Genomic DNA, 26,407 nt, shown 5'->3' with positions numbered 1-26,407 from the left:
CCTGACCTCTCACACAATAGGTCACTATCAGACATGGAAAGATAAAGGTATTCCAGCATTTCAGGAAATCTTGGGGCACTATTTATTCCAAGCAACAAATGTGTACAAAGTACAATCTCCCACATTCCCTATTTTTCTTATACCTACAGTCCAGACACTATGTGTTTAGTAACCTTCCCATTTACCTGCAGCTCCATGTCCTCACGCTAGCTTCTCTATGTCTGTTGAATAGTTTATTTTCATGTTGTATGAAGTAACAGATTGAATTGGATTCAGTTTAATAAAGAATTATTTATTCCAAAGACCTTGTACAGATTGAGACACAGCATTTGTTTCTCTCAGGGTTACAGTAAGATAACTTGAAATTTGATGGTGCACTTATTTTATAATATTTGGTTACACCCAATCCTTTTACCACACCCACTGATCTTATACATTCTTGAAGAATATTTCTTTGCTCTTATTCAGAAAAGATTGTAAAATCTGTGATTCGCAATCCGGCCGATTATTGAACATCTGTGTAGGTGCAGTGTTTGCATTGCGCGTATGTTAGCAAAAATAGCGACATATATTATGTACAGATCATGAGTGCAATGCAGCCGCTGTTTGACAGGAAGTTGGCGTTTCTGGGTGGAAACCTGTAGTTTTCTGTCTGTTTCTGACACAATGCAAGCGTGCCCAGGCATTTTTAAGGAGGCCTCTGACGTCAGCGATGACCACTTCCAGCGTTTGTGTCACAAGAATTGTGGACGACCTTGCCTGGCGCAGATAGGAAAAATCTACGATGTTCCGATAACTGTGTATGGTTTTGCGATCAACCCGCATATTGCGATGCATTAGCAATTTCTGCAATGGGCGTTTTCAAAATCTTTCTCTAATTGGCAAAACCATGTGCACTGCAGGTGGGGCAGATGTAACATGCAGATAGTTAGATTTGGGTGGGTTATATTGTTTCTGTGCAGGGTAAATGCTGGCTGCTTTATTTTTACACTGCAATTTAGATTTCCGTTTGAACACACCCCACCTAAATCTAACTCTCTCTGCACATGTTACATCTGCCCCACCTGCAGTGCACATAGATTTTCCCATTAGAGAAAGATTTTCCTTTTGCGATCGACCTTGAATTAGGCCCATAGACACTTATATAACACAATGGTCTGTTATTGTTGTGGAGAGTGGTGCCGATATCTACTGGCAGAGACAAATTGGGGCTATTTGGATTGGCATTTGTAAACTTGGGAGCGCAAGGACATGACAAACGAGGACGTGCTGTGAGTCAGGGGGGCGTGAACTTACTACACGCCCCCATTTCCATGCAGACACTTTGGGAAGTAGGGGCGGCTAAACCAGAGCCAGAGGCTGCGCTGCACACGGCTTTCCAATCTCTCTGTGGAACTGGATGAAACCACCAGTCCATTGGCACTTCTGGAATATGCCAGAGGTGAAATATGGGCAGTCCGGACCTGTCCAATGCAATAAAGAGTGTTGCTAAAACCCTGTTGTGTATCAGATCATAGTAATGCTTTACTCCTGTGATTTCTGATGTTTAACTAGAAACGATTTGCCTGCAAAACTTTTCCCACACCCAGAGCATGGAAATGGTTTCTCACCTGTGTGACTTTTCTGATGTGTAACAAGCTTTGATTTACACAGAAAAAATTTACCACACTCAGAGCATGGAAATGTATTCACGCCTGTGTGACTTCTCTGATGTCTAGCAAGCTGTGATTTGAGTGGAAAACATTTTTCACACTCAGTGCATGGAAATGGTTTCTCACCTGTGTGACTTTTCTGATGTATAACAAGCTGTGACTTGCGTGCAAAACTTTTCCCACACTCAGAGCATGGAAATGGTTTCTCACCTGTGTGAATTCTCTGATGTCTAGCAAGTTCTGATTTCCACAGATTCCCACTCAGAGCATGGAAATGTATTCTCACCTGTGTGACTTCTCTGATGTCTAGCAAGCTGTGATTTGCATGGAAAACATTTCTCACACTCAGAGCATGGAAATGGTTTCTCACCTGTGTGACTTCTCTGATGTCTAACAAGTTCTGATTTATACAGAAAACTTTTCCCACACTCAGAGCATGGAAATGTATTCTCACCTGTGTGACTTCTCTGATGTCTAGCAAGCTGTGATTTGAGTGGAAAACATTTTTCACACTCAGTGCATGGAAATGGTTTCTCACTTGTGTGACTTTTCTGATGTATAACAAGCTGTGACTTGCGTGCAAAACTTTTCCCACACTCAGAGCATGGAAATGGTTTCTCACCTGTGTGAATTCTCTGATGTCTAGCAAGTTCTGATTTCCACAGAAAACATTTCCCACACTCAGAGCATGGAATTGTATTCTCCCCTGTGTGAATTCTCTGATGTCTAGCAAGCTGTGATTTGCATGGAAAACATTTCTCACACTCAGTGCATGGAAATGGCTTCTCACCTGTGTGACTTCTCTGATGTCTAACAAGTTCTGATTTACACAGAAAACATTTCCCACACTCAGTGCACGGAAATAGTTTCTCACCTGTGTGATTTCTCTGATGTCTAACGAGCAGGGATTTGCCTGCAAAACTTTTACCACACTCAGAGCATGGAAATGGTTTCTCACCTGTGTGACTTCTTTGATGTGTAACAAGATGTGACTTGCGTGCAAAACTTTTCCCACACTCAGAGCATGGAAATGGTTTCTCACCTGTGTGACTTCTTTGATGTCTAACAAGCTGTGACTTGTGTGCAAAACTTTTCCCACACTCAGAGCATGGAAATGGTTTCTCACCTGTGTGACTTCTTTGATGGCTAACAAGCTGTGACTTGAGTGCATAACCTATCCCACACTGAGAACATGGAAATGGTCTCTCACCTGTGTGACTTCTTTGATGTCTAACAAGCTGTGACTTGCGTGCAAAACTTTTCCCACACTGAGAACATGGAAATGGTCTCTCACCTGTGTGACTTCTCTGATGTGCAACAAGATTTGATTTGAATGTAAAACTTTTCCCACACTGAGAACATGGAAATGGTCTCTCACCTGTGTGACTTCTCTGATGTGCAACAAGATTTGATTTGAATGTAAAACTTTTCCCACACTGAGAACATGGAAACGGTCTCTCACCTGTGTGACTTCTTTGATGTCTAACAAGCTGTGACTTGCGTGCACAACTTTTCCCACACTCAGCGCATGGAAATATTTTATCACATGTATGAGCTGCACGATGTGTAACAAAATCTGAGGTATTAGATGAACAGTCATCGCGATTAGAGGGATCAGATGAAGTATCAGGTACTGGATGTATAGTTAGAGTAATGGGGATGTCTCCTGGAGAATCCTGTGTGATGTTATCTTCTATTTTACTATCTGCAGACAAGATGAGATCTCCCTCCAAGGAATTCCTGCTTGTGCCTCCATCTGCTGGAAATAATATAACTATTACTATGCACAGTAATATATACAGTGCACACATATTACTCTGCTCTACAGAGAATAACTAGAAAATCACATTATTCCCTGCCCCGGTGGATCTAACAATCTATATTCCACATGACACACTAGGGTTCATATATGTCAGAAGCCAAGTAAACTACCAGTATGATTTTTGCAGAGTTGTAGGAAACGCATACAAACTCCACACAGATAGAACCTTGGTTGGGAACTGAACTCATCACTAATGCTGCGAGACAACACTGCTCACTACTACACCGCCGTGTCACTATTATGAATAATGTTTAGTTGTTAAATTTCAACTTATATAATTTAAACAAACATCTGTGGGACCAAAAATAACAGGCGCTTAAAATATAAAAATACTCAGCAAGAATACATCCCTGGAGTTTGAGAGGATGGTAGAATTTCCAAACTGCATAGGTGACCCTCTTCTTTTTTTTCTTCTCCCTCTCTTTTTTTTCTTTTTCTGAAGGATTTTTTAGCCACTCAGGTTTCGCATAAAAGAGAAATGGTATATATATGTGTAGAAATGTTTCAAACAATACACAAGTCTCTTTAGATGTGAGAAATATTCACACTGTGAAGGTGATGCACATCCACTAAAAGGGCGTACCCAAACTCACATCCCAGGTGAAGTGAATAAGCTTATAAAGGTATCTTTTTTATCCACCTCGGTGCCTGGAAATTGTTGATTCAAGTGAAGACCCCCTTTACCAAGAAGAATAGGCGTACCTCACTCACACAAACGGAGGTATGCTTAAAGCATATAAAGGTATCTTTTACACTGTATCAAATGCAGGTAAGGCGTACCCTACTTACAGCAAGGATGATTATGTTCAAACGCATCTGGGTTTCTTTAACTGTATAACCATGTTGATCATTTATATTGATTTCGTGTGTGAATATTCCCACATGGACATCGGACATAAAAAAGGATTTTAGATCACGATCAATCCAAAAAAAAGTATTTATTAAAAAACTTGCCCCATACACTCGGGGTGTTTAACTATACAGTCAATAAAAAATTGTGCAAAGGTGCATCAAAATATTGTAGCAGCTTGACATATGCATCCAAAAAAACATAAAAAAACCCACAGAATCCTATACACAAATATAAAACTTTTTTTTCCTAAAAATGGTTCCAGTTCATACCTAAATGGCAAAAACGAAAAGTCCACACTCTCAGTTTTTGCCATCTAGGTATGAACTGGAACCATTTTTAGGAAAAAAAAAGTTTTATATTTCTGTGTATAGGATTCTGTGGGTTTTTTTATGTGTTTTTTTGGATGCATATGTCAAGCTGCTACAATATTTTGATGCACCTTTGCACAATTTTTTATTGACTGTATAGTTAAACACCCCGAGTGTATGGGGCAAGTTTTTTAATAAATACTTTTTTTTGGATTGATCGTGATCTAAAATCCTTTTTTATGTCCGATGTCCATGTGGGAATATTCACACACGAAATCAATATAAATGATCAACACGGTTATACAGTTAAAGAAACCCAGATGCGTTTGAACATAATCATCCTTGCTGTAAGTAGGGTACGCCTTACCTGCATTTGATACAGTGTAAAAGATACCTTTATATGCTTTAAGCATACCTCCGTTTGTGTGAGTGAGGTACGCCTATTCTTCTTGATAAAGGGGGTCTTCACTTGAATCAACAATTTCCAGGCACCGAGGTGGATAAAAAAGATACCTTTATAAGCTTATTCACTTCACCTGGGATGTGAGTTTGGGTACGCCCTTTTAGTGGATGTGCATCACCTTCACAGTGTGAATATTTCTCACATCTAAAGAGACTTGTGTATTGTTTGAAACATTTCTACACATATATATACCATTTCTCTTTTATGCGAAACCTGAGTGGCTGAAAAATCCTTCAGAAAGAGAAAAAAAAGAGAGGGAGAAGAAAAAAAAGAAGAGGGTCACCTATGCAGTTTGGAAATTCTACCATCCTCTCAAACTCCAGGGATGTATTCTTGCTGAGTATTTTTATATTTTAAGCGCCTGTTATTTTTGGTCACACAGATGTTTGTTTAAATTGTGTTGTTTTGAACATTTGGTGAGGTTCTTTCTTGTGGTGAACGAATTTACGGGCAGCTCTGTTGTCAGCGCCAGTTACCAGGGATTCACAAAATAATTATTTTGTTTAAATTTCAACTTATAACCTATGACCACATTATTACAATTATAAATGTACTAACATAAAGTAAGACTCTCGGAGAACAGATAAAATATTGTCTTCTGCTCCCACAATCACAGATGTCATAGCCCCAGCCACAGGGACATGCAGATGGCACATTAACAATGATTATCTCTCCCCACATAATGCAGACTTTGCTATGTAACGTACACAGGCCAGCATTACAGAACAGGAAGCCTCTTCAACTAGTGACATTGCTATACAATATCTATCCAGATTGCCCCAACACATACATACAGAACACTTGTGGGCTGAACTACCAACATCTGCTTACACACTATACAAAGTGCTCCAGGTGAATATGTATGTTGCAACAGCAGCCGCTATATGGTCCTCTGGTCATCCCAAGGTAGAATAGTCCCACCAGACATATGCTAGTAAATTAAGTCAATAAGTCAATCATTATAGTGATGACCTAATTACTGTTGTATGAGATACACCAGAGAGTGTGGGGAGGAGACTGGTCAGATCTCTGGGCTGGTAACACACAGTGACATGATGTGAGGGAGAGAACAGGAGTATAATAGGGGCTGATGTTACCCGACTCCCACATTGAGCAGATACACTTCCCTCATTAGTCTGTACTGACAGAGGAGGGTGTAGGGGAAGAGACATCTGTAGTGATGCAGCAAGGAGAATATGTGACTCTTTTAAGGATTATTACCTGTGCTGATATCTGTAGGGATTTCCTCTTCCTTACACTTCTGATCTCTCCTAACATACGTCTCTTCTTCTCCAACTGTATCTTCTGCCTTCATATCAGTCACATACGTCTCTTCTCCCTCTATAGCGTCTGCCTTCATATCAGTCACATATGTCTCTTCTTCTCCCTCTATATCTTCTGCCTTCATATCAGTCACATACGTCTCTTCTTCTCCCTCTATATCTTCTGCCTTCATATCAGTCACATATGTCTCTTCTTCTCCCTCTATAGCTTCTGCCTTCATATCAATCACATACGTCTCTTCTTCTCCCTCTATATCTTCTGCCTTCATATCAGTCACATACGTCTCTTCTTCTCCCTCTATATCTTCTGCCTTCATATCAGTCACATACGTCTCTTTTTCTCCCTCTACATCTTCGGCCTTCATATCCGAAAGGTGCTCATCCTGAAGAACAACAAAATAACACTTTAGTACTGTCTGATTACTTTAAGACTGAACAACAGAATATCACTGTATAAGACACACAGCTCCTCTACAGATCATATAGGGATAGTGTGGCCGGAGATCCCGTCAGCCACAGGGACAATGGCGTCAGCGGCACTGAATGAGTTATTCTTCCGTGTCCATCGCCATTTTACAGACAATGGGCGCTAGGCACCCCAGCCAAATGTACTTACGGCGCCGAGAGCGGAGTGTTTAAAAATGTGTCTATGTTATATCACTGCGCTGTGCGCAGTTGGAGAGTTATACACTGCACGTTTTATAATGTATTTGTATCCAAGATGCTCTTAGTGACTATAGGATAAGTCATAGCACACTCTCACATAGGAAGTCATATGCTCAGTAACCTCCTAGTGTGATCAGATCTTTTGATGTGTTGGTCAGGGCACCGCAGGTAATGTGCTTTTGTTCTGCAGTTCCTGTGAGAAGGTGTAAGAGTGAAATGACCAATGCATTGGTTACAGCACTTCCTGTGAAATGACCCCTAGGTGGTCTTTTGGTGTGTCTTTGCTACTGGGGAAATCAGTTTGTTTTCAATGATTTCCTGTATATTCACTCCAGATACGTGAATGGCAGGGGGAAACAATTTCTATACTTTCTATAAGTTGTTTTCCTGTACCATTTGTTACAAATACAGACACCACTGTATAAATGACAGAATCTGTGTGATCAAAGGAGAATTGTAAATTACCAGGTGGTAAAGGAAGCAGTTTAAATGACTTCAAACTTTGTGTGACAGGAAGGAGGAAATTGCTTTATGCAGTTATATCCTTTCAAAATGTAATGTATTTAATTATATTTTGTATGATATCCTGATTGGATGGAAAAGACTACCCCATGAGATTCAGTGTGGTTTTACTGTATAAAAAGGGTCCTTCGAGCCTCAGGGGATATACACTATCTTCTGTCTGCTGTATTGCTGTTGCCCCTAGAATTAGGGAAGTTATTTTTAGAACTATTTGAGCGAATAAACATCTTTACCTAAAGACGACTGCTTCATCTTCTGACCTGCAGGGTTATGCCAAACATAGCACCGTTATTCGGCTGTTTTGGGTACACCCAGCGTCTCCAAGCTCCGCCTTCCACCAGCTACCATTCCGTGCTTGGGCAAACGATTAGTGGGGATCAGTCAACGCCACACAGGTGTGGTAAGACAGCGTGTCGACACATACACAGCAAAACCGTGGTTCCAGACGCCACAGGAAGGAGTCTGGTGGTGGCAGCATAGTACCCGCCCACTGCGCAGTGGGTGGAGTCAGTAACAGGCGGTTACTGGCAGTAAGCGGGAATCCCCTAATTGGCCAGGTCCCGTGTGACTTGGACTCCATTCTGTGACGGTGGGACGCAAGGCAATGAGTGCAGTCGCAGGTGTCCGGTCACAGATAGTCACTTTAGTATATTGGTGAGACCCTAAATCCCACCTACCTGGAAATACAGAGGACGGGGATATCTCTCTGGGGTATTCCTGTTACTGGGTCCATCTGTAGGAGACACACAGTGACTGAGTACAGTGTATAACTGTGATTATCAGATGATGTGTGTATATAGAGGCCCCCATACCTGCTCTCCCCTGTACAATACATGACAGTCTCCTCTTACCCAGTGATGTGAGGGGACGGTGATTCTCCATCATCACGTCCTTGTACAGACCCCTGTGTTCCTCTATATACTCCCCCTCCTGCATGGAGAGATGGACAGTGACATCCTGACACCTTATAGGCACCTGACACACAATGATACACACTATAGAAAAAGAACATCCTCACAGGTTATCCTGACATTTTCTTAGTGTTATGTTAGTCAATGTGAATATAAGGAGACGCTACCTACTACCACAGTGTATACACAAAGAGCAGAAATCTGCAGCTGAATGGGCGCCGGTCACTTTTCATATATAAAACACAAGCTTTTATTAAAAACTATTAAATAATATAAATCCTCACAAAACAGCCCATAAAACAACAAAAGCAGAGGTTGTGGTAGACTTACCTAGATAACCCTCTTTCTCTGAAGTCCACAGGTACTACCTTGGGATATATAGTAAAGACAGTGGAATGGGCACCAAACAGTTAAGCTTTTCAGACTCTCAGGATGCAATGGGCCAGCCCCCTATATCCCCGCCTCCCGGCTCAGGCAATTCAGTTAGTTCCAAAGCTCAAGGCAGGAGTAGTTCAAGAGGGAGACCTATTCAGGTGAGAAGAACATACACACACTTCTATTCCAAAGGACAGGAAGAGGTTATTAAGTGTACAAACTCTCAAATCAGGTGCCTCAGGGTGGGATTCCTGTGAACACTGTGGACTTCACAGAAAGAGGGATATCTAGGTAAGTCTACAATAAGCTCTGCTTTCTCCATCAGGGTCCACAGTGATCCACAGGATCTACCTTGGGACGTCACAAAGTAGCTACTAGTGAGGGGATGCTCCTTATTGCAAAGGAGAATCCTTTGCCCAAATGCAGCATCCTGAGAGGCAAATGCGTCAAAGGCATAATGTCTAATGAATGTGTTAATGGATAACCATGTGGCTGCCTTACAAATTTGATCAGCTGAGGCGCCATGGTAGGCTGACCAAGAAGGTCCTACCTTACGAGTAAAGTGGCCAGACACATTAGGCCTAATTCAGATCTGATCGCTGCTGTGCGTTTTCGAAGCACTGGGTGGGCGCCCAGCATCCTCTACGAACTACGAGAAAAGGATTTACCGGTAGGTAATTAAAATCCTATTTTTTCTTACATCCTAGAGGATGCTGAGGTCCATTTTAGTACCAAGGGGATGTACCAAAGCTCCAAGTATAGGAAGGAGAGTGCTGAGACTCCTGCAGAACAGATTGACCAAACATCAGGTCCTCAGAGGCCACAGTATCGACCTTGTAGAACTTAGCAAACGTGTCCGACCCTGACCAAATAGCTGTAAGCCGAGACACCCGGGCAGCCGCCCAGGAGGAATCCACCTTACGAGTAGAGTGGGCCGTAACAGATTCTGGACACGACAATCCTGCCGTAGAAATAGCATGCTGGATAGTGAACCTGATCCAGCGAGAAATCGTCTGCTTAGAAGCAGGACACCCAACCTTGTTGGGATCATAAAGGACAAAGAGAGAGTCTGATTTCCTGTGGTGAGAAGTCCTCTTCACATAAATCTTCAAAGCCTTCACAACATCCAAGGACTTGGAAGAAATTGAGGAGTCAGTAGTCACTGGCACCACAATAGGTTGGTTGATATGAAAAGTTGACACAATCTTAGGAAGAAACTGCTGACGCGTTCTGAGCTCAGCTGTATCTTAATGAAAAATCAAGTAGGGGCTCTTGCAGGAAAAAGACCCCAATTCCGACACACATCTAGCAGATGCTAGAGCCAACAGTGTGACCACCTTCCAAGTAAGAAACTTGACTTCCACCTTCTGCAAAGGCTAGAACCAATCCGATTGTTGGAACTGTAGCACCACATTAAGATCTCAAGGTGCCATAGGAGGCACAAAGGGTGGCTGGATGTGCAGAACCACTTTCAAGAAGGTCTGAACCTCAGGGAGAGCAGCCAATTGTTTCTGGAAGAAAATGGATAAGGCCAAAATCTGGACCTTAATGGAGCCCAAGCATAGGCCCACATCCACACCCGCTTGCAGAAAGAGGTGAAACCGTCCCAGTTGAAACTCCACCGTAGGAAACTTCTTGGATTCACACCAGGACATATACTTCTTCCAAATCCAATGATAAGGTTTAGACGTTACTCCCTTCCTAGCCTGGATCAGGGTAGGGATGACCCTCTTCGGAATACCCTTCCGAGCTAAAATCAGGCGTTCAACCTCCATACCGTCCAACATAGCCGTGGTAAGTCTTAATAGGCGAACAGCCCCTGTAGGAGAAGGTCCTCACGAAGAGGAAGAGGCCTCGGATCCTCCAGCAGTAATTCCAGAAAATCTGCGTACCAAGCCCATCTTGGCCAGTTCGGAACAATGAGGATTGCCTAAACTCTTCTTCTCTTTTTTAGTTTGAGAACATTTGGAATAAGTGGAAGTGGAGGGAACACATACACTGACTGGAACACTCACGGAGTTACCAAGGTGTCCACCGCCACTGCTTGTGGGTCTCTCGACCTGGAACAGTACCTCCAAAGATTTTTGTTGAGGCGGGAGGCCATCATGTCTATCTGAGGAACTCCCCACCGACTTGTTACCTTTGCAAACACCTCCGGATGGAGGCCCTATTCTCCTGGATAGATAGTGTCTGCTGATGAAGTCCACTTCCCAGTTTTCCACTCCCAGAATGAAGATGGCTGACAGCGCCAGCATGTGCTTTTCTGCCCAGAGGAGGATTCTTGTCACCTGACATCGCCGCTCTGCTCTTCGTTCCGCCTTGACGGTTTATGTAGGACACTGCCGTTACATTGTCCAACTGAACCTGAATGGCCCGACTTGCAGAAGATGTGCCGCTTGTAGAAGACCGTTGTATATTGCCCTCAGTTCCAGAATATTTATCGGAAGGATGAATTCCAGACTTGACCACTTTCCTTGAAAGTTTTCCCCTTGGGTGACTGCTCCCCAAGCCTTGCATCCGTGGTTATAAGGATCCAATTCTGAATCCCGAAACTGCAGCCTTCGAGAAGGTGAGAAGCTTGCAACTACCATAGGTGCGAAATCCTGGCTTTCGGCGACAGGCATGTGCATGTGTCCAGGAAATCCAGTTGGAAGGACCATGTGTGGAATCTTCCGTACTGTAGAGCCTTGTAAGACGCAACCATCTTCCTCAGAAGGCGAATGCACTGATGAACCGATACCCAGGCTGGCGTGACCAGTGTTAGGGTACAAGCGCCGGCCCAGGACGCCCCAAAACGCGCCAACACAGTGTGTTCTGAGCCAGGCGGAGCACAGCCTGCAAGAGTTGCGCTCCCACACTTGTGCCACCATACCCACCGGCTACCCTCTAACCGGGCCGCCGACATCATACTCACCACCTCTTCTTTCTTCTGGCTCTGTTAAGGGGTGGTGGCCGTGCTGCGGGAGTGATCAGTCACCTCGGGGGCTTGCGATCATCACCCTCAGGAGCTCAGTGTCCTGTCAGCGCAGATAGAGAACCATTAACTTCTAGAGTTGATTCCTACTCCCCTATTGAGTCCCACGAAGCAGGGAGGCTGTTGCCAGGAGCCTGCTTGTGACCTAACAACTCAGAAAACAGTAAAAACTAGAAAAACTCATAAGAGCTCTCCTAGCTGTGACCGGCTCCTCCGGGCACCTTTTCTAAACTAGGTCTGGTAGGCGGGGCATAGAGGAAGGAGCCAGCCCACACTATCAAACTTTTAAAGTGCCCATGGCTCCTAGTGGACCTGTCTATACCCTATGGTACTAAAATGGACCCCAGCATCTACTAGGACGTAAGCGAAAAGAACTTTAGCTGTCAACCATTTGAGATCCACTCGAATCAGTGGTTCAAAAGGAGCAACTTGAAGTGCCTTGAGAACTCATTCTAGATCCCAGGGAGCTGTAGGGGGGAACAAAAGGAGGTTGAATGTGAAGCAATACCTGGAAAAAAGTGTGAACATCCTCTAGGTTAGATATTTTCTTTTGAAACCATACAGATAATGCTGACACTTGTACCTTCAAGGAAGCTATACGGAGACCCTTGTCCATTCCTGCTTGAAGAAAACCTAGAATTCTAGAAACTCTAAAAGACCTATGATCTAAACTTATGGCAGCGCACCACAGAAAATAAGCATGCCATATTCGGTAAAAGATGTGAGCAGAGGATGGTTTCCTTGCTTTAAGCATTGTTTGGATTACCTCATGTGAAAAACCTTTTGCCTTTAAGACGGATATTTCAAGAGCCATGCCGTCAGAGACAGTCAAGACAGATGTTTGTAGAGACAGGGACCCTGAAATAGAAAATCTGGACGTTGAGGCAGAAGAAACAGAGCATCTACAGATATCCTCTGCAGATCTGTGTACCAATTTCTCCTGGGCCACCCTGGAGCTATTAGTATCGAGGACTTTGCCCAATTTATGAGCTAGTCGTGATCCTGTACATAGGCTACTGTCAATTCGAGATGGCAATGCAAAGTTTCCTGGGAATGAGCCAGGATAAGAAAGTCGTGGAGATATGGGAAAATCCTTAATCTCTGACGATGGAGATAAGCTGCCATCACGACCATGATCTTGGTAAATACCCTTGGAGCTCTAGCCAGTCCAAAAGGTAGAGCCTGGAACTGGAAATGCTGTTGGAGGATAGAAAACCTGAGATAACACTGATGAGAAGTTGCTATCGGTACATGGAGATAAGCATCCTGAATACCCAGGGACACCATAAAGTCCCCCGGCTCAAAAGCTAGAATAATGGACCGCAAGGTGTCCATACAGAATCGGGGCATCCAGATATATTTGTTCAGAGTCTTAAGATTGAGAATGAGTCGGTAAGATCCATTCGGTTTCTGAACTAAAAACAGGTTGGAATAGAAACCTTGTCCCCTCTGTGCTGGATAAAATGGCACTATTACTCCTGACTGCAGCAAATTCCGAACTGCGTCCTCTAAAGCCCTGGCCTTCGATTCCACCGGAGACGGGCTGGTACAAAAGAATCTTTGATGGAGTTTTTTTCTGAAGGAAAATGCGTAACAGTGAGACACCGCTTCTTACACCCAGATATCTGTGGTGGACTGCTGCCATACCTGTGCAAAATGAATGCGGCCTCCCACCTTGGGTTCCCCCAGGTGGAGGCCCGCGCCATAAGGCCAATGGCTTGCTTTCTGGTTTAGAAGCCGCGCGTTTGGTTGACTAAGGCTGCTTGGTCTTAATCTTACCAGTTTTATCTGATTGAGGTTGCTTGCTGTTAACCTTTCCTTTTGCTTTACCATGAGCCCGAAAGCCGGAAATCTGGCTTATATGAAGAAGGAAACTTCACCTTTTTGGAGTCTGTCTCGGACACAAGAATATTATTTCATTCTGTGCCAAACAGAATATCTCCAACAAAAGGCAAAGATTCCAGGATGCACGTAACCAGATAGCTCTGGGAGCTGCTACCAAGAAGGCACAGCCTGAGAAGCTACTGTAACAATATCTAGGGCAGCTTCTTCAATAAAAGCAGCTGCCTGCTTTATACATGCAATATGGGGTAAATGTTCTCTTGTAGCTGATGAAAGATCTTCTTCCAACACATCTCCCCAGCCTGCCACTGCTTTAGCCATCCAGGCTGTAGCAATAACTGGGCTAGTCACTGACCCTGCTAAGGAAACCACAGTCTTAAGAAAACCATCAATCTTTCAGTCAGTCACATCATTTAATGATGTTGAAGGCAGGGGTAATGTAGATTTATGCACAAGTCGCACTATGTGTGCATCTACATTGGGAGGAACCTCCCTTTTTAAACAGTCTACAGTAGGAAAAGGATAAAAAGAACCCCATTCTTTGGGAATCTTAAACTTCTTACCAGGTGTAACCCATGCCTCTAATTTCTTTCAGCTGATCTTAGGGAATTCTGCTTTTACTGTTTTTGGACGTTTAAACACAGGAGCCTTGGATTTTAACACAGGCTCTGCTGCCTCCTCAATTAACAGAATTTACTTTACTGCTGCATTAAATTCAGGTATAACCACTGAAGAAGAGTGCTCCTCCTCTCTAGATGCAGATTAAGAATAGGAGTATTCAGGCTCATCACCTGACTTGGAGCTGGTTTATTCATATGGTTTTTATGGAAATTATAGCACTTTGCACATAAGTCATCTTCTACCAGATCCTGGGCAGGTAACCCAGCTTTTCAGGACATGATGTGAATGTAGGTGCTTCGTCACTTTTGCCTTTCTTGGACATAGCACAATTAATACCACATTAAACAGTGTAAGTCTATGCATGAATGTGACCGTTCTCAATTTAATACTTTAAAGTTAAATACAATCAGATACTACACCGCTTTGCACCAGCATTGAGGATCTGAATAACAGAGAGAAACGGCTAACCGGAACAAACAGAGTTTAAAGTCCGCAGTCACACTAGCAATCTGTCACATAAAAGCATGTGATATATATATATATATATATGTTATATAGAAACATAGATTTTGTCGGCAGATAAGAATCACTTGGCCCATCTAGTCTGCCCCTTTTTTTTTTACATTATTTTTATCTCTAACCTTATTTGATCCTTAGTTCTTTGTAAGGATATCCTTATGTCTATTCCATGCATGTTTAAATTGCTCTACTGTCTTAGCCTCTACCATCTCTGATGGGAGGCTATTCCACTTGTCCACTACCCTTTCTGTGAAGTCATTTTTCTGCAAAATTCCCCTAAACCTCCCCCCCCTCCAGTCACAGTGCATGTCCTCGTATCCTATTGCTTCTCTTCATTTGGAGAAAGTTTCCCTCCTGGACTCCTGGGCAGTCAGGTCGGCTCCATGAGTAAGCTACGGGCGAAATGCGCATTGGAGTGAGGCGCTGGTAGCCCTGTATATGCTCCTGGCAACATTGTGAAATGATGTTATGTGTCACTAATATTAAAGTGATCCAATTTGAGTATGCAAATGTTAATGGAATAGAATACTGCCCTCAGTATGAGATACAAATGATGTTGTTAGTTCTTTGCACTACGAGAAAGCTCTAATTATATGCAGCGCTGTGTCGACTGTCATTTCATAATACCCTTCTATTCAGTACGGCTAATGTGAATGTAGTATACTGTTGTTAGTCACACATGTAAGGAGACATTCATGGATACACACTTGATGTATAACCTACCAACTGATATTCTAGAGACAGAGAACTGTGCCAGTAGGTACAACAATACGTATATTGGGGCATAATATTAGAGATCAATCTTAGCCCTAACTGATAATACGTTGGGCGCATTCATTCATTTGTGTGTAATTACACAACAGTTGTGACTTAGTAAGACGTTCTACTATACACTCTGAAGGACAATCAATTCAATCTAAATCAATCAGCAGCGCCCTAAAGAAATATATTTATGGAGGCAGAATACGGGAGGGGATATAACTCCTTAAGTTTATATGAGAGCGAATCGTTACTATCTCTGTGAGAAGTATTTATCCAGAGATTAGATTTTGTACCTCAGTAGTGTATAGAGGAAGGAATAATTAGTCAAGCTGCTACAACATCATTACAATGTCCGATTCTGTTACCGTACAATGTAGGACTGAATACCTTATAAATGAAGTCTCTGCAGCTCTGCATGAGCTAAAATTCTCAAGTAGTGTGAAAAAAGAATACACTGATGGAGGCAGTAACCGTGAGCGGATATAACTTTGTATCCCTATAATACAGTGGATTATCATTATACTTGTGAGATGCACTGACCTGAGATCATGCTCTGTATCAATGCATAGAGCAGTGGTTCCCAAACTTTTTTGAATTATGCCACCCTAGAGTAGAGTATTCGATTTATTTTTCACGGCACCCCTAGGCCAAAAGTTTCTTTTTGAGAAATTTAGAAAGAAATATTGAATGAAGCAAATTTTGTTTATGTGTCATCCTTAGGTTCAGTTATATGGTGAGGGGCAAGATTTGCTTCTGTTTGTCCACATATATTATTACGGACAGCCACCAGCACTAATTTTACCTATCACATTGACAATAAATAGTAGGAATTGGTCCTGTACCACCAACTCAGGGCGCCCCTGCAAGTGTCCTGAGGCACCCCAGGGTGCCACGGCACACAGTTTGGGAACCACTGGCATAGAGGAATGAATGAATAATCCATTTGTTACAATATCGCTACAGTGATCTGTTTTGTTATTTTATAACAGTGGAGAATCGAGTATAACACATTGTATCAGCCTTACAACATTGTATGAGGAAATACACTATTTAACTGAGCGGATATATAAGACTGTATACTATCCTACCTAATTATCAGTGATATAGATATATCCTATATGTAATCATCCCATAACTATAAAATTAGAGGAGTGACTTTGTATATTGTGAATGGATCACTTGATAATATATTCAGTGATTAAGATTTAATATATTATCATGGTTTAGACACAACATTATTATCGATATTTGGATCGATTATTTAATAATAACAGGAGTCATATCGGGTGCTCCAACGCCTGATTTTATTATTTCATTTCTTTCTATCTCTATATTTTAATATTTTGCTTTTTATAGATAGGGTGGGGAGATTATATTTTATTATACCAATAAAAGTTATGTTTTAATAAAAAATTGTTAACTTATCGACTGAGTGCACCATAGAACTACCTCCTTTGTTCTTTCTTTTTGGTAAAAAACAGAGTCACACTAGCAATCTGTCACATAAAAGAATGTGTTTATATATATATATATATATATATATATATATATATATAATTTTATATAGAAACATAGAATTTGGCGGCAGGTAAGAACCACTTGGTCCATCTAGACTGCCCCTTTTTTTACATTATTTTTATCTCTAAGCTTATTTGATCCTTATTTCTTTGTAAGGATATCCTTATGTCTATCCCATGCATGTTTAAATTGCTCTACTGTCTTAGCCTCTACCACCTCTGATGGGAGGCTATTCCAGTTGTCCACTACCCTTTCTGTGAAGTAATGTTTCCGCAAAATTCCCCTGAACCTCCCCCCCTCCAGTCTCAGTGCATGTCCTCGTGTCCTATTGCTTCTCTTCATTTAGAGAATGTTTCTCTCCTGGACTTTTAAACCCTTGATATGTTTGAAAGTTTCTATCATGCCCCCCTCTCCCTTCTCTGCTCCAAACTATACTTATTGAGATTTCTTAGTCTTTCTGGGTATGTTTTGTGATTTAGGCCATGCACCATTTTAGTTACCCGTCTTTGTACAGTTTCTTATTTATTAATATCCTTTTGAAGATATGGCCTCCAGAATTGAAAATAAGATTTTAAACCTACCAGTAAATCTTTTTCTCCTAGTCTGTAGAGGATGCTGGGGACTCCGTAAGGACCATGTGGGATAGACGGGCTCCGCAGCAGACATGGGCACTTAAAGAACTTTAGGTATGGGTGTGCACTGGCTCCTCCCTCTATGCCCCTCCTCCAGACCTCAGTTAGAGAAACTGTGCCCAGAGGAGATGGACAGTATGAGGAAAGGATTTTGTTAATCCAAGGGCAAGATTCATATCAGCCCACACCATTCACACCTTATAACTATAGATATACGAACCAGTTAACAGTATGAAACAACACAGCATCAGACCCAGACTGATGAAAACTGTAACATAACCCTTATGTAAGCAAAAACTATATACAAGTCTTGCAGAAGCAGTCCGCACTTGGGACGGGCGCCCAGCATCCTCTACGGACTAGGAGAAAAAGATTTACCGGTAGGTTTAAAATCTTATTTTCTCTTACGTCCTAGAGGATGCTGGGGATTCCGTAAGGACCATGGGGATTATACCAAAGCTCCCAAACGGGCGGGAGAGTGCGGATGACTCTGCAGCACCGACTGAGCAAACATGAGGTCCTTCTCAGCCAGGGTATCAAACCGACCAATTAGTAGCTCGGCACAATTGCAATGCCGAGACCCCTCGGGCAGCCGCCCAAGAAGAGCCCAGCTTCCTAGTGGAATGGGCCTTAATTGATTTTGGCAACGGAAATCCAGCCGTTGAATGAGCCTGCTGAATCGTGTTACAGATCCAGCGGGCAATAGTCTGCTTTGAAGCAGGAGTGCCAACCTTGTTGGCAGCATACAGGACAAACAGTGCTTCTGTTTTTCTGACCCTAGCCGATCTGGCTACGTAAATTTTCAAAGCCCTGACCACATCAAGGGACTCGGAATCCTCCAAGTCTCAAGTAGCCACAGGCACCACAATAGGTTGGTTCATATGAAAGGATGAAACCACCTTAGGCAAGAATTGAGGACGGGTCCGCAATTCTGCTCTATCCATATGGAAAACCAGATAGGGGCTTTTATGAGACAAAGCCGCCAATTCCGACACTCGCCTAGCCGAAGCCAAGGTTAACAATATGACCACTTTCCAAGTGAGATATTTTAATTCCACTGTCTTAAGTGGTTCAAACCAGTGTGACTTAAGGAAATCAACACTACGTTAAGGTCCCAAGGCGCCACCGGAGGTACAAAAGGAGGATGAATATAAACGTTATGGTAAGAACTTACCGTTGATAACGTGATTTCTCTTATGTCCACAGGTATCCACAGGATAACATTGGGATATTGTCGAGCGACAGCGAAAATGGCACCAACACGGTCACGGTCAGGATGCATTGGGGCCTCCACTATATAGTCCCGCCCACTGACTCAGTCAGATCAGTTCTTTCCACAGCGATTTTAGGCAGGAACATTAGGTAGAGACCTGTACAGGCGATAAGAACACACATGCACACCCTTCCATACAAGAAGAGGTTTTTAGTGTTTGTCTAGATCTTCAAATCAGATGCGTCAGGGTGGGATACCTGTGGATACCTGTGGACATAAGAGAAATCACGTTATCAACGGTAAGTTCTTACCATAACGTCTATTTCTGTGGCTGGGTCCACAGGATTATCCACAGGATAACATTGGGATTGCCAAAGCCATTTTAGTGGTGGGGACGCTCCTGATTGCACAGGAGGACCTTTCGCCCGAAGTCTGTGTCATGAGAGGCAAAAGTATCCAAGGCATAATGTCTGATGAATGTGTTTATGGAAGACCATGTGGCTGCCTTACATGTCTGTTCTGCTGATGCACCCTGTTGTGCTGCCCAAGAAGGACCTACCTTACGTGCAGAGTGTGCAGAGACATTAGCCGGAATAGGAAGATCTGCATGAGAATAAGCTTCAGATATTACCATTCGGAGCCATCTCGCCAGCGTCTGTTTACTAGCAGACCAACCTCTCCTATGGAATCCGTAGAGGATGAAGAGGAAATCTGTTTTCCTGATGGCACTAGTACGATCTATGTAGATTTTTAAAGCCCGGACCACGTCCAGCGACGCTTCTCCCGCAGATAGTCCCGATACCTGAAAAGCTGGGACTACAATATCTTCATTTAGGTGAAATTTTGACACCACCTTTGGAAGATAACTAGATCTCGTTTTGAGAACTGCTCTGTCTGGAAAAAAACTTAGGAAAGGAGACTTACATGATAATGCTCCTAAATCTGACACTCCTGGCTGACGCCATTGCCAGTAAAAAATTTACTTTAACAGTTAACCACTTAAGATCCGCTCTCTCAAGTGGTTCAAACAAAGGACCCTGGAGAAATTTAAGAACTAAATTCAAATCCCAGGGAGCTGCAGGAGGAACAATTGGAGGTTGAATATGTACTACTCCTTGGAAAAATGTACGTAAATCCTGTAGGTCAGCAATCTTCTGCTGAAACCATACAGTCATCGCTGAGACTTGCACCCTCAAGGAAGCAACCTTCAACCCTTTATCCAATCCTGCCTGCAGGAAATCCAAAATTCTAGCTACTTTAAAAGATCTCGGATTGTAATTTTTTCCAGAACACCAATGAATATAGGCTTGCCATATTCTATGATATACACGGGCTGAAGAAGGCTTTCTTGCTCTAAGCATGGTTTGGATTACCTGCTTTGAAAATTCTTTAGCCTCTAAGATAGAGGTTTCAACAGCCACGCCGTCAAAGACAGACGATCCAGATCACTGTGACAACAAGGACCCTGCATTAACAGATCTGGACGTTAAGGGAGCAGTATCGGTGCTTCCACGGACATTCTCAACAGATCTGTGTACCAATGCCTTCTTGGCCAAGCTGGAGCTATTAGAATGATTGCTCCTTTTGCCTGTTTTATCTTTCTCACTACTCTGGGTAACAGAGATATTGGAGGGAACAGATATGCCAGCTGAAACCTCCATTCTACTGACAGTGCGTCTACCAGGATCGCTCCTGGGTCCCTTGTTCTTGATCCGTACCTCGGAACTTTGTTGTTTAGACGACACGCCATAAGGTCTATCTCTGGTAGACCCCATCTGTTCACCAGTGTCTGAAACACTTCTGGGTGTAGTGCCCATTCGGTTTCCTGAATGGTGTGCCGACTGAGAAAATCCGCTTCCCAATTTAGTACACCCGGGACAAATACTGCTGACAATGCTGGGAGATGGAGTTCCGCCCATTTTAGAATGGGAGTTACTTCCTCCATCAGACTCTTGCTGTGAGTTCCTCCTTGATGATTGAGGTATGCTACTGCCGTCGCATTGTCTGAGCGGATCTGGACTGGTCTTCCTTTTAGATTGTCCTTTGCCTGAACTAGGGCCAAGTAAATGGCTCTTATTTCTAACAGATTTATCGGCAGGCGACTTTCCCTTGCGGTCCATTTTCCCTGGAACCATAGGCTTCCGAGTACCGCCCCCCAGCCTTGCAGGCTGGCATCTGTCGTCAGGACTTGCCACTCTTTTATCCAAAAGGGTCTCCCCTTGTTTAAATGGTCTGTCTGTAGCCACCATGCTAGAGACCTTTTTACATTTACTGTAATCTTTATCATCTGCTTCTTTATTGTTTGATGATTTCCGTTCCATTTGGCCAAAATGAGATGCTGCAACGGTCTGGAGTGGAATTGCGCAAATTCCACCATGTCGAACGTTGATACCATCAGACCCAACAGTTGCATTGCTGCATGGACTGACATTGACTGGGCTTGCAACGTTTCCTGAGCCATGACCTGCACCTTGACTATTTTCTTCTCTGGTAAGAGAACTCTCTGTAGGTCTGAATCCAATATGGCTCCCAAATGAACCATCCGCTGTGACGGATTCAGGGACGACTTCTCCCAATTTATGAGCCACCCGTGTCTCTGTAAACAAACTATCATCTGTTGAAGATGGCTCAACAGTAAATCTTGTGACTGTGCTAAGATTAATAAGTCGTCCAGGTATGGGAATATTCTTATCCCTTGTTTGCGCAGACAAGCTGCCATAACCACCATGATCTTGGTAAACACCCTGGGTGCTGTAGCTAGACCGAAGGGCAGAGCTTGGAACTGGAAGTGTTCCTTGAGGATGGCAAACCTGAGGTAACACTGATGTGATAGTGCTATAGGCACATGTAGGTAAGCATCCCGTACATCCAGAGATACCATGTAGTCTCCCGGTTCCATAGCCAACATTATGGAGTGTTACGTCTCCATGTGGAACTTCGGGATCCATATGTAATTGTTCAACATCTTCAGATTTAGAATTGGTCGATATGACCCATTTGGTTTCTGGATCAGAAACAGATTGGAGTAATACCCCTGTCCCTTTTGTGATGGAGGTACTGGGACAATCACACCTGACTGCAGTAATTTTTGGACTGCTTCTTGCCTTCGACTCTATACGAGACGGGCTGGTGCAAAAAAATCTTTGAGGAGGCTGCCTCCTGAATGGGAACCCATACCCCTGAGATACTACCTTCTGCACCCAGGCATCTGTTGTTGACTGTTGCTATGTGTGTGCAAATTGCAGGAGTCGGCCCCCAACCCTGGAATCCTCCAGGCGGAGGCCCGTGTCTTCAGGCTGAGAGTTTCTGTTCAGGTTTGGAAGCTGGCTTTTTGTTAGCCCACTACTTCCTAGCCCTGGATTTAAACTGGGGTTGTTTAGGCTCCTCTTTACCTTTTGCTTTGCTTTGCAAGCGAAATGAGCGAAATTTTAAACCCTTGGACTTAGGGTTATAGGTAGCCGGAAATCTGACCTTCTTCGATTCAGCCTCTGACTCTAGGATATCCGATAAAGGTTTTCCAAATAATATATTACCCACGAAAGGCAATGCTTCCAATTCCTTCTTGGACTCCGCATGTTAGGCGCCGCGGTCCGGGACTTCCTCCCGGCCCGGCGCCTAGCAACTAAGGACGCCGAGTGCACTTAGCCACCGGGTCCCTAGTAACGCTGGGACGCCGTGCGCGCTGAGCCGCCGGCTCCCTAGCAACGCTAGGACGCTGGCCGCGCCGAGCCCCTAGCAATGGGGACGCCATGGGCGGACCGCGTTCCCCGTTGCAGGGTGGATTAATCACTGTGCACACATGTTTCTGGTCGGCAGCTGCACGACATTGGTTGTAATCAGGCTCTGGACTCTGATTGGGGAATTCCCTGTTAAATGCCTTCTCAGTGCCTCACACAGACGTCGGTGATAGTTTCCTGCATGCTGCTCATGTTTGGTTCATATCTGTTCCTGGTCTGCTGTGTCGGGTCGTTCCAGTCTTCAGCGTTCCTGAGTCTTGGTGTTTGTCATCTCATTCCAAGGAGTTCTCCTGGTCCTCAGTTACCTGTGACAGCCTATAGAGGATCTCGCTTGGTTTCGTGAGTGACGGCTCTGCCGTGTGCTGCGGCCTAGGCCGCTTAATATTTTTTGCTGGTTATGGAGCATTTGCGGAGGTATCCGCTTCCACAGTCCTCTCCGGTACTCGGCGGTGCCGTGTAGGAGAGTGGACAAGTGGAGTATTTTGGTTGTCCTTTTCCCTGACGGTAATCCGCACATACTTTAGTTTTAGGTTTGTTAGTAGCCCCTGGCCTTGTTGTTTAGTTAGAGGGCCCCTTGTTATCACCCTGTCTCGGTTCACTCTTTGTCTCTCATTAAGACCTGAGGGGGCATCGGAGTTGGGCAGACGTAATCCGCCCTTCAAACGCGGCTGCCATGGGCTCAAGAAACCATAGTCTCGCAAGAGTGTACTGACAGCACGGGCGAGACAACGGAGACAGGGTGCCAGGGGCTATTACCATTCCTTTCCCCTTTCCCAGCATAACGTTCCGGTATTCAGGTCTCTTCACACAAGATCACCCCAGACCTGAGTACTAGAATCATAACACCGCATCTGCCTTCCAGGTCCGTAGCCAGACTGCTCTGCGAGCGACTACTGCCAGGGCTAAAGCTTTAGAAGCAACAGTGCCTACATCAATGGCTGCTTCTTCTACATACTGGGCAGATTGTCTTAAACGGCAAAGACAATCCTCTTGCTCCCTAGTAGGAGAGGGGATGTCATTCTCTAGTTCATCTATCCATTCGCCCACTGCCTTTGCTACCCAGGTTGAAGCCATAGCAGGTCTTACCACTGCACCCACAAGAGAAAAAATATTTTTCAATAGGCTCTCTACCCTCCTGTCTGTGACATCATTCAAAGAGGTAGATGACAGTGGCAAAGCAGATTTATGCACGAGTCGCAGAACATGTGCATCTACTTTTGGAGGAACTTCTCTCTTCGAACAATCTCCAGCAGGAAATGGATAATAAGAATCCCATCTCCTAGAAATCTTATACTTTTTACCGGGCGCTGCCCAAGACTCATCCATCATTTCCGTCAACTCCTCTGACACTGGAAGTTCAGCTTTCACTGACTTTGTTCGTTTGAATACAGGTGCTTTTGCTTTTAACGCTGTCTTGGCTGGTTCTTCCAGAGAAAGCACAGCCTTTACTGCATTGAGTTCAGCTACATCATCTAAACTAAAGCTCTGCGACTGATCATCATACAGAGTTGAATCTATTGTTCCCGCATCATCATCCGATGTATCCTCTTGTGTAGTCTGACATACAGACGTATCTGTCTTAGTCTTACCTGCCCCTTGGTTGCTTGTAGAGGCTACTGGAACCAAACCATAGGAAGGGAGCTGCATGTATGGGTTCATAGTGTAACCTAACCCTTGAGGTGGTGCTACTGGAGCTAACCTGTCTGCTATTGAAGACAGAGTCTTTGCGAACATATTCCATGGTGTCTCTACTGGAGGTTGAACTAACTCCTGTTTTTTACTTCGCTGAAAAGCGAAACAGTTTGCACACAAACCCTCATAAGTGACCAATTGATTCATATCAATTACCCCTGACTTACAAGATAAGCATGTTAGGGCTATGGGAGTGCTTGACAAATTCTCCTCATCACTTTTGCCGCTCACAGACATTTTTTTCTGATATTGACTACACAATTTTGTGACTGAAAAACACCCTATAATCAGTATATAGAGGTGAAATCATTCTGACCACAGTGCACCTGATTTGAGGGTCAGAACAGGACTGATATTACACAGAAAAGTCAGCACGCATACTAGCAGTCAGTCACATGTTAAAGCATTAGACATTGTCATATGAGAATACAACCTCCATAATAACTTATGCATAAGTAGGAAAATTGTACTTCTGTTTAACTGGTTCTTTTTTCAACATAACATGCAGAAAACACAGTAATAAACAGGTCTCATATGCAATAGGTACTAAAAATTAACAATGCACACTAAGAAGTAGAAGGAATTTTTAGTACTGTATACCCTGCCTCCAGAGAGCGGGATACAGGGAGACACTTCCATATCCAAGCAAAGACGCTCGTAAGACGCTGAGTGGATTCAGATGCTACTGGTGTACACTGCCGCTCTTGGTAACTGATAACGGACACGGACGCTCACCAACGGACACAGACGCTGAGCGACTCCACGTGCATGCAGACGCTAAACCCTGCGACTCGGTCTGGGCGGGTTTATATCCAGTGTACACAACCGCTGCGTCTAAGCTGCGACCAAGTACCCTCGTGGTAGTGTCTGAGCCGGAAGTTAGGTCATTCAGTTCATTTAACGAGAGACACGCGGGAACTGGCCATGAACTCGGAGGAGGGACGGCCAGGAGAGCGTCTGAAACCCCCTGTTGACTTAAACTCCCAGGATCAAGGCCTCTCCTAGTCCTGGTGCCTATGATCCCCAGAGCGTAGCGCTGTCACACTTGAGATGTTCGGCGCATCAACACACTGTTTGCAGTCCTCACCAAATCAGTGTAGCTGTGTCCTGACCCCTCTAGTAAGAGGAAGTCCATAGACTCACCGTCTCCCCATGCTCCGGCCACAGCCTGGTAACGTCTGCTGGACCTGCTAGAACATCCGACACAGATGCCCGTCGAGACAGCACTGTACCGCGAAGGTAAGCGTTATTGCGACCCGGTGGGGAGTTGTTGGAGCGACTCTTTCTAATATGCGTTTAAGACGCTGTTAAGAGAAGTCGCTCAAAAACCAAAACAGTAAGTCTATAAAAATAAAGTAATGAAAGCTTGAGGCTGCTTTCACAGCAGCCCTGTGACCATGCGGCTTCCTGCCGCACCAAGCAAAAAACTGATCTGACTGAGTCAGTGGGTGGGACTATATAGTGGAGGCCCCAATGCATCCTGGGAGGCCAGAAAGCTTGTGACCGTGTTGGTGCCATTTTCGCTGTCGCTCGACAATATCCCAATGTTATCCTGTGGATCCAGCCAGAGAAATGCAGCACACCCTTCACAATAGTCTGTACTTCTGGGAGAGAAGCTAATTCCTTCTGAAAGAAAATGGATAGGGCTGAAATCTGAACCTTAATGGAGCCTAATTTTAGGCCCAAATTCACTCCAGTTTGTAGGAAGTGAAGGAAAATGGCCCAGATGGAATTCTTCCGTAGGAGCATTCCTGGCCTCACACCAAGTAACATACTTTCGCCATATACAGTGATAATGTTTAGCTGTCACGTCCTTCCTAGCCTTTATCAGAGTAGGAATGACCTCATCCGGAATGCCCTTTTCCGCTAGGATCCGGCGTTCAACCGCCATGCCGTTAAACGCAGTCGCGGTAAGTCTTGAAACAGACAGGGCCCCTGTTGTAACAGGTCCTGTCTTATAGGAAGAGGCCACGGATCTTCTGTGAGCATTTCCTGCAGATCCGGATACCAGGCCCTTCGCGGCCAATCTGGAACAATGAGAA

The 26,407-nt window shown here is 44.0% G+C and overlaps 1 protein-coding gene across 1 annotated transcript in view; it reads right to left on the bottom strand.

Moving 5' to 3' along the window:
- Positions 1–271: 271 nt before the first annotated feature.
- Positions 272–26,407, bottom strand: part of LOC135057125 (uncharacterized) — a 139,895-nt gene continuing 113,759 nt past the window's right edge. The window contains 5 exon segments of the mRNA XM_063963020.1: positions 272–1,912; positions 1,914–3,411; positions 6,320–6,764; positions 8,247–8,302; positions 8,421–8,499. Of these exon segments, the coding sequence (XP_063819090.1) occupies positions 1,525–1,912; positions 1,914–3,411; positions 6,320–6,764; positions 8,247–8,302; positions 8,421–8,499 (2,466 nt within the window). The 3' untranslated portion in view covers positions 272–1,524.

This window comes from Pseudophryne corroboree, chromosome 3 (assembly GCF_028390025.1).
Source record: "Pseudophryne corroboree isolate aPseCor3 chromosome 3, aPseCor3.hap2, whole genome shotgun sequence".
NCBI lineage: Eukaryota > Metazoa > Chordata > Amphibia > Anura > Myobatrachidae > Pseudophryne > Pseudophryne corroboree.
This window is presented reverse-complemented; position numbering and strand designations above follow the sequence as displayed.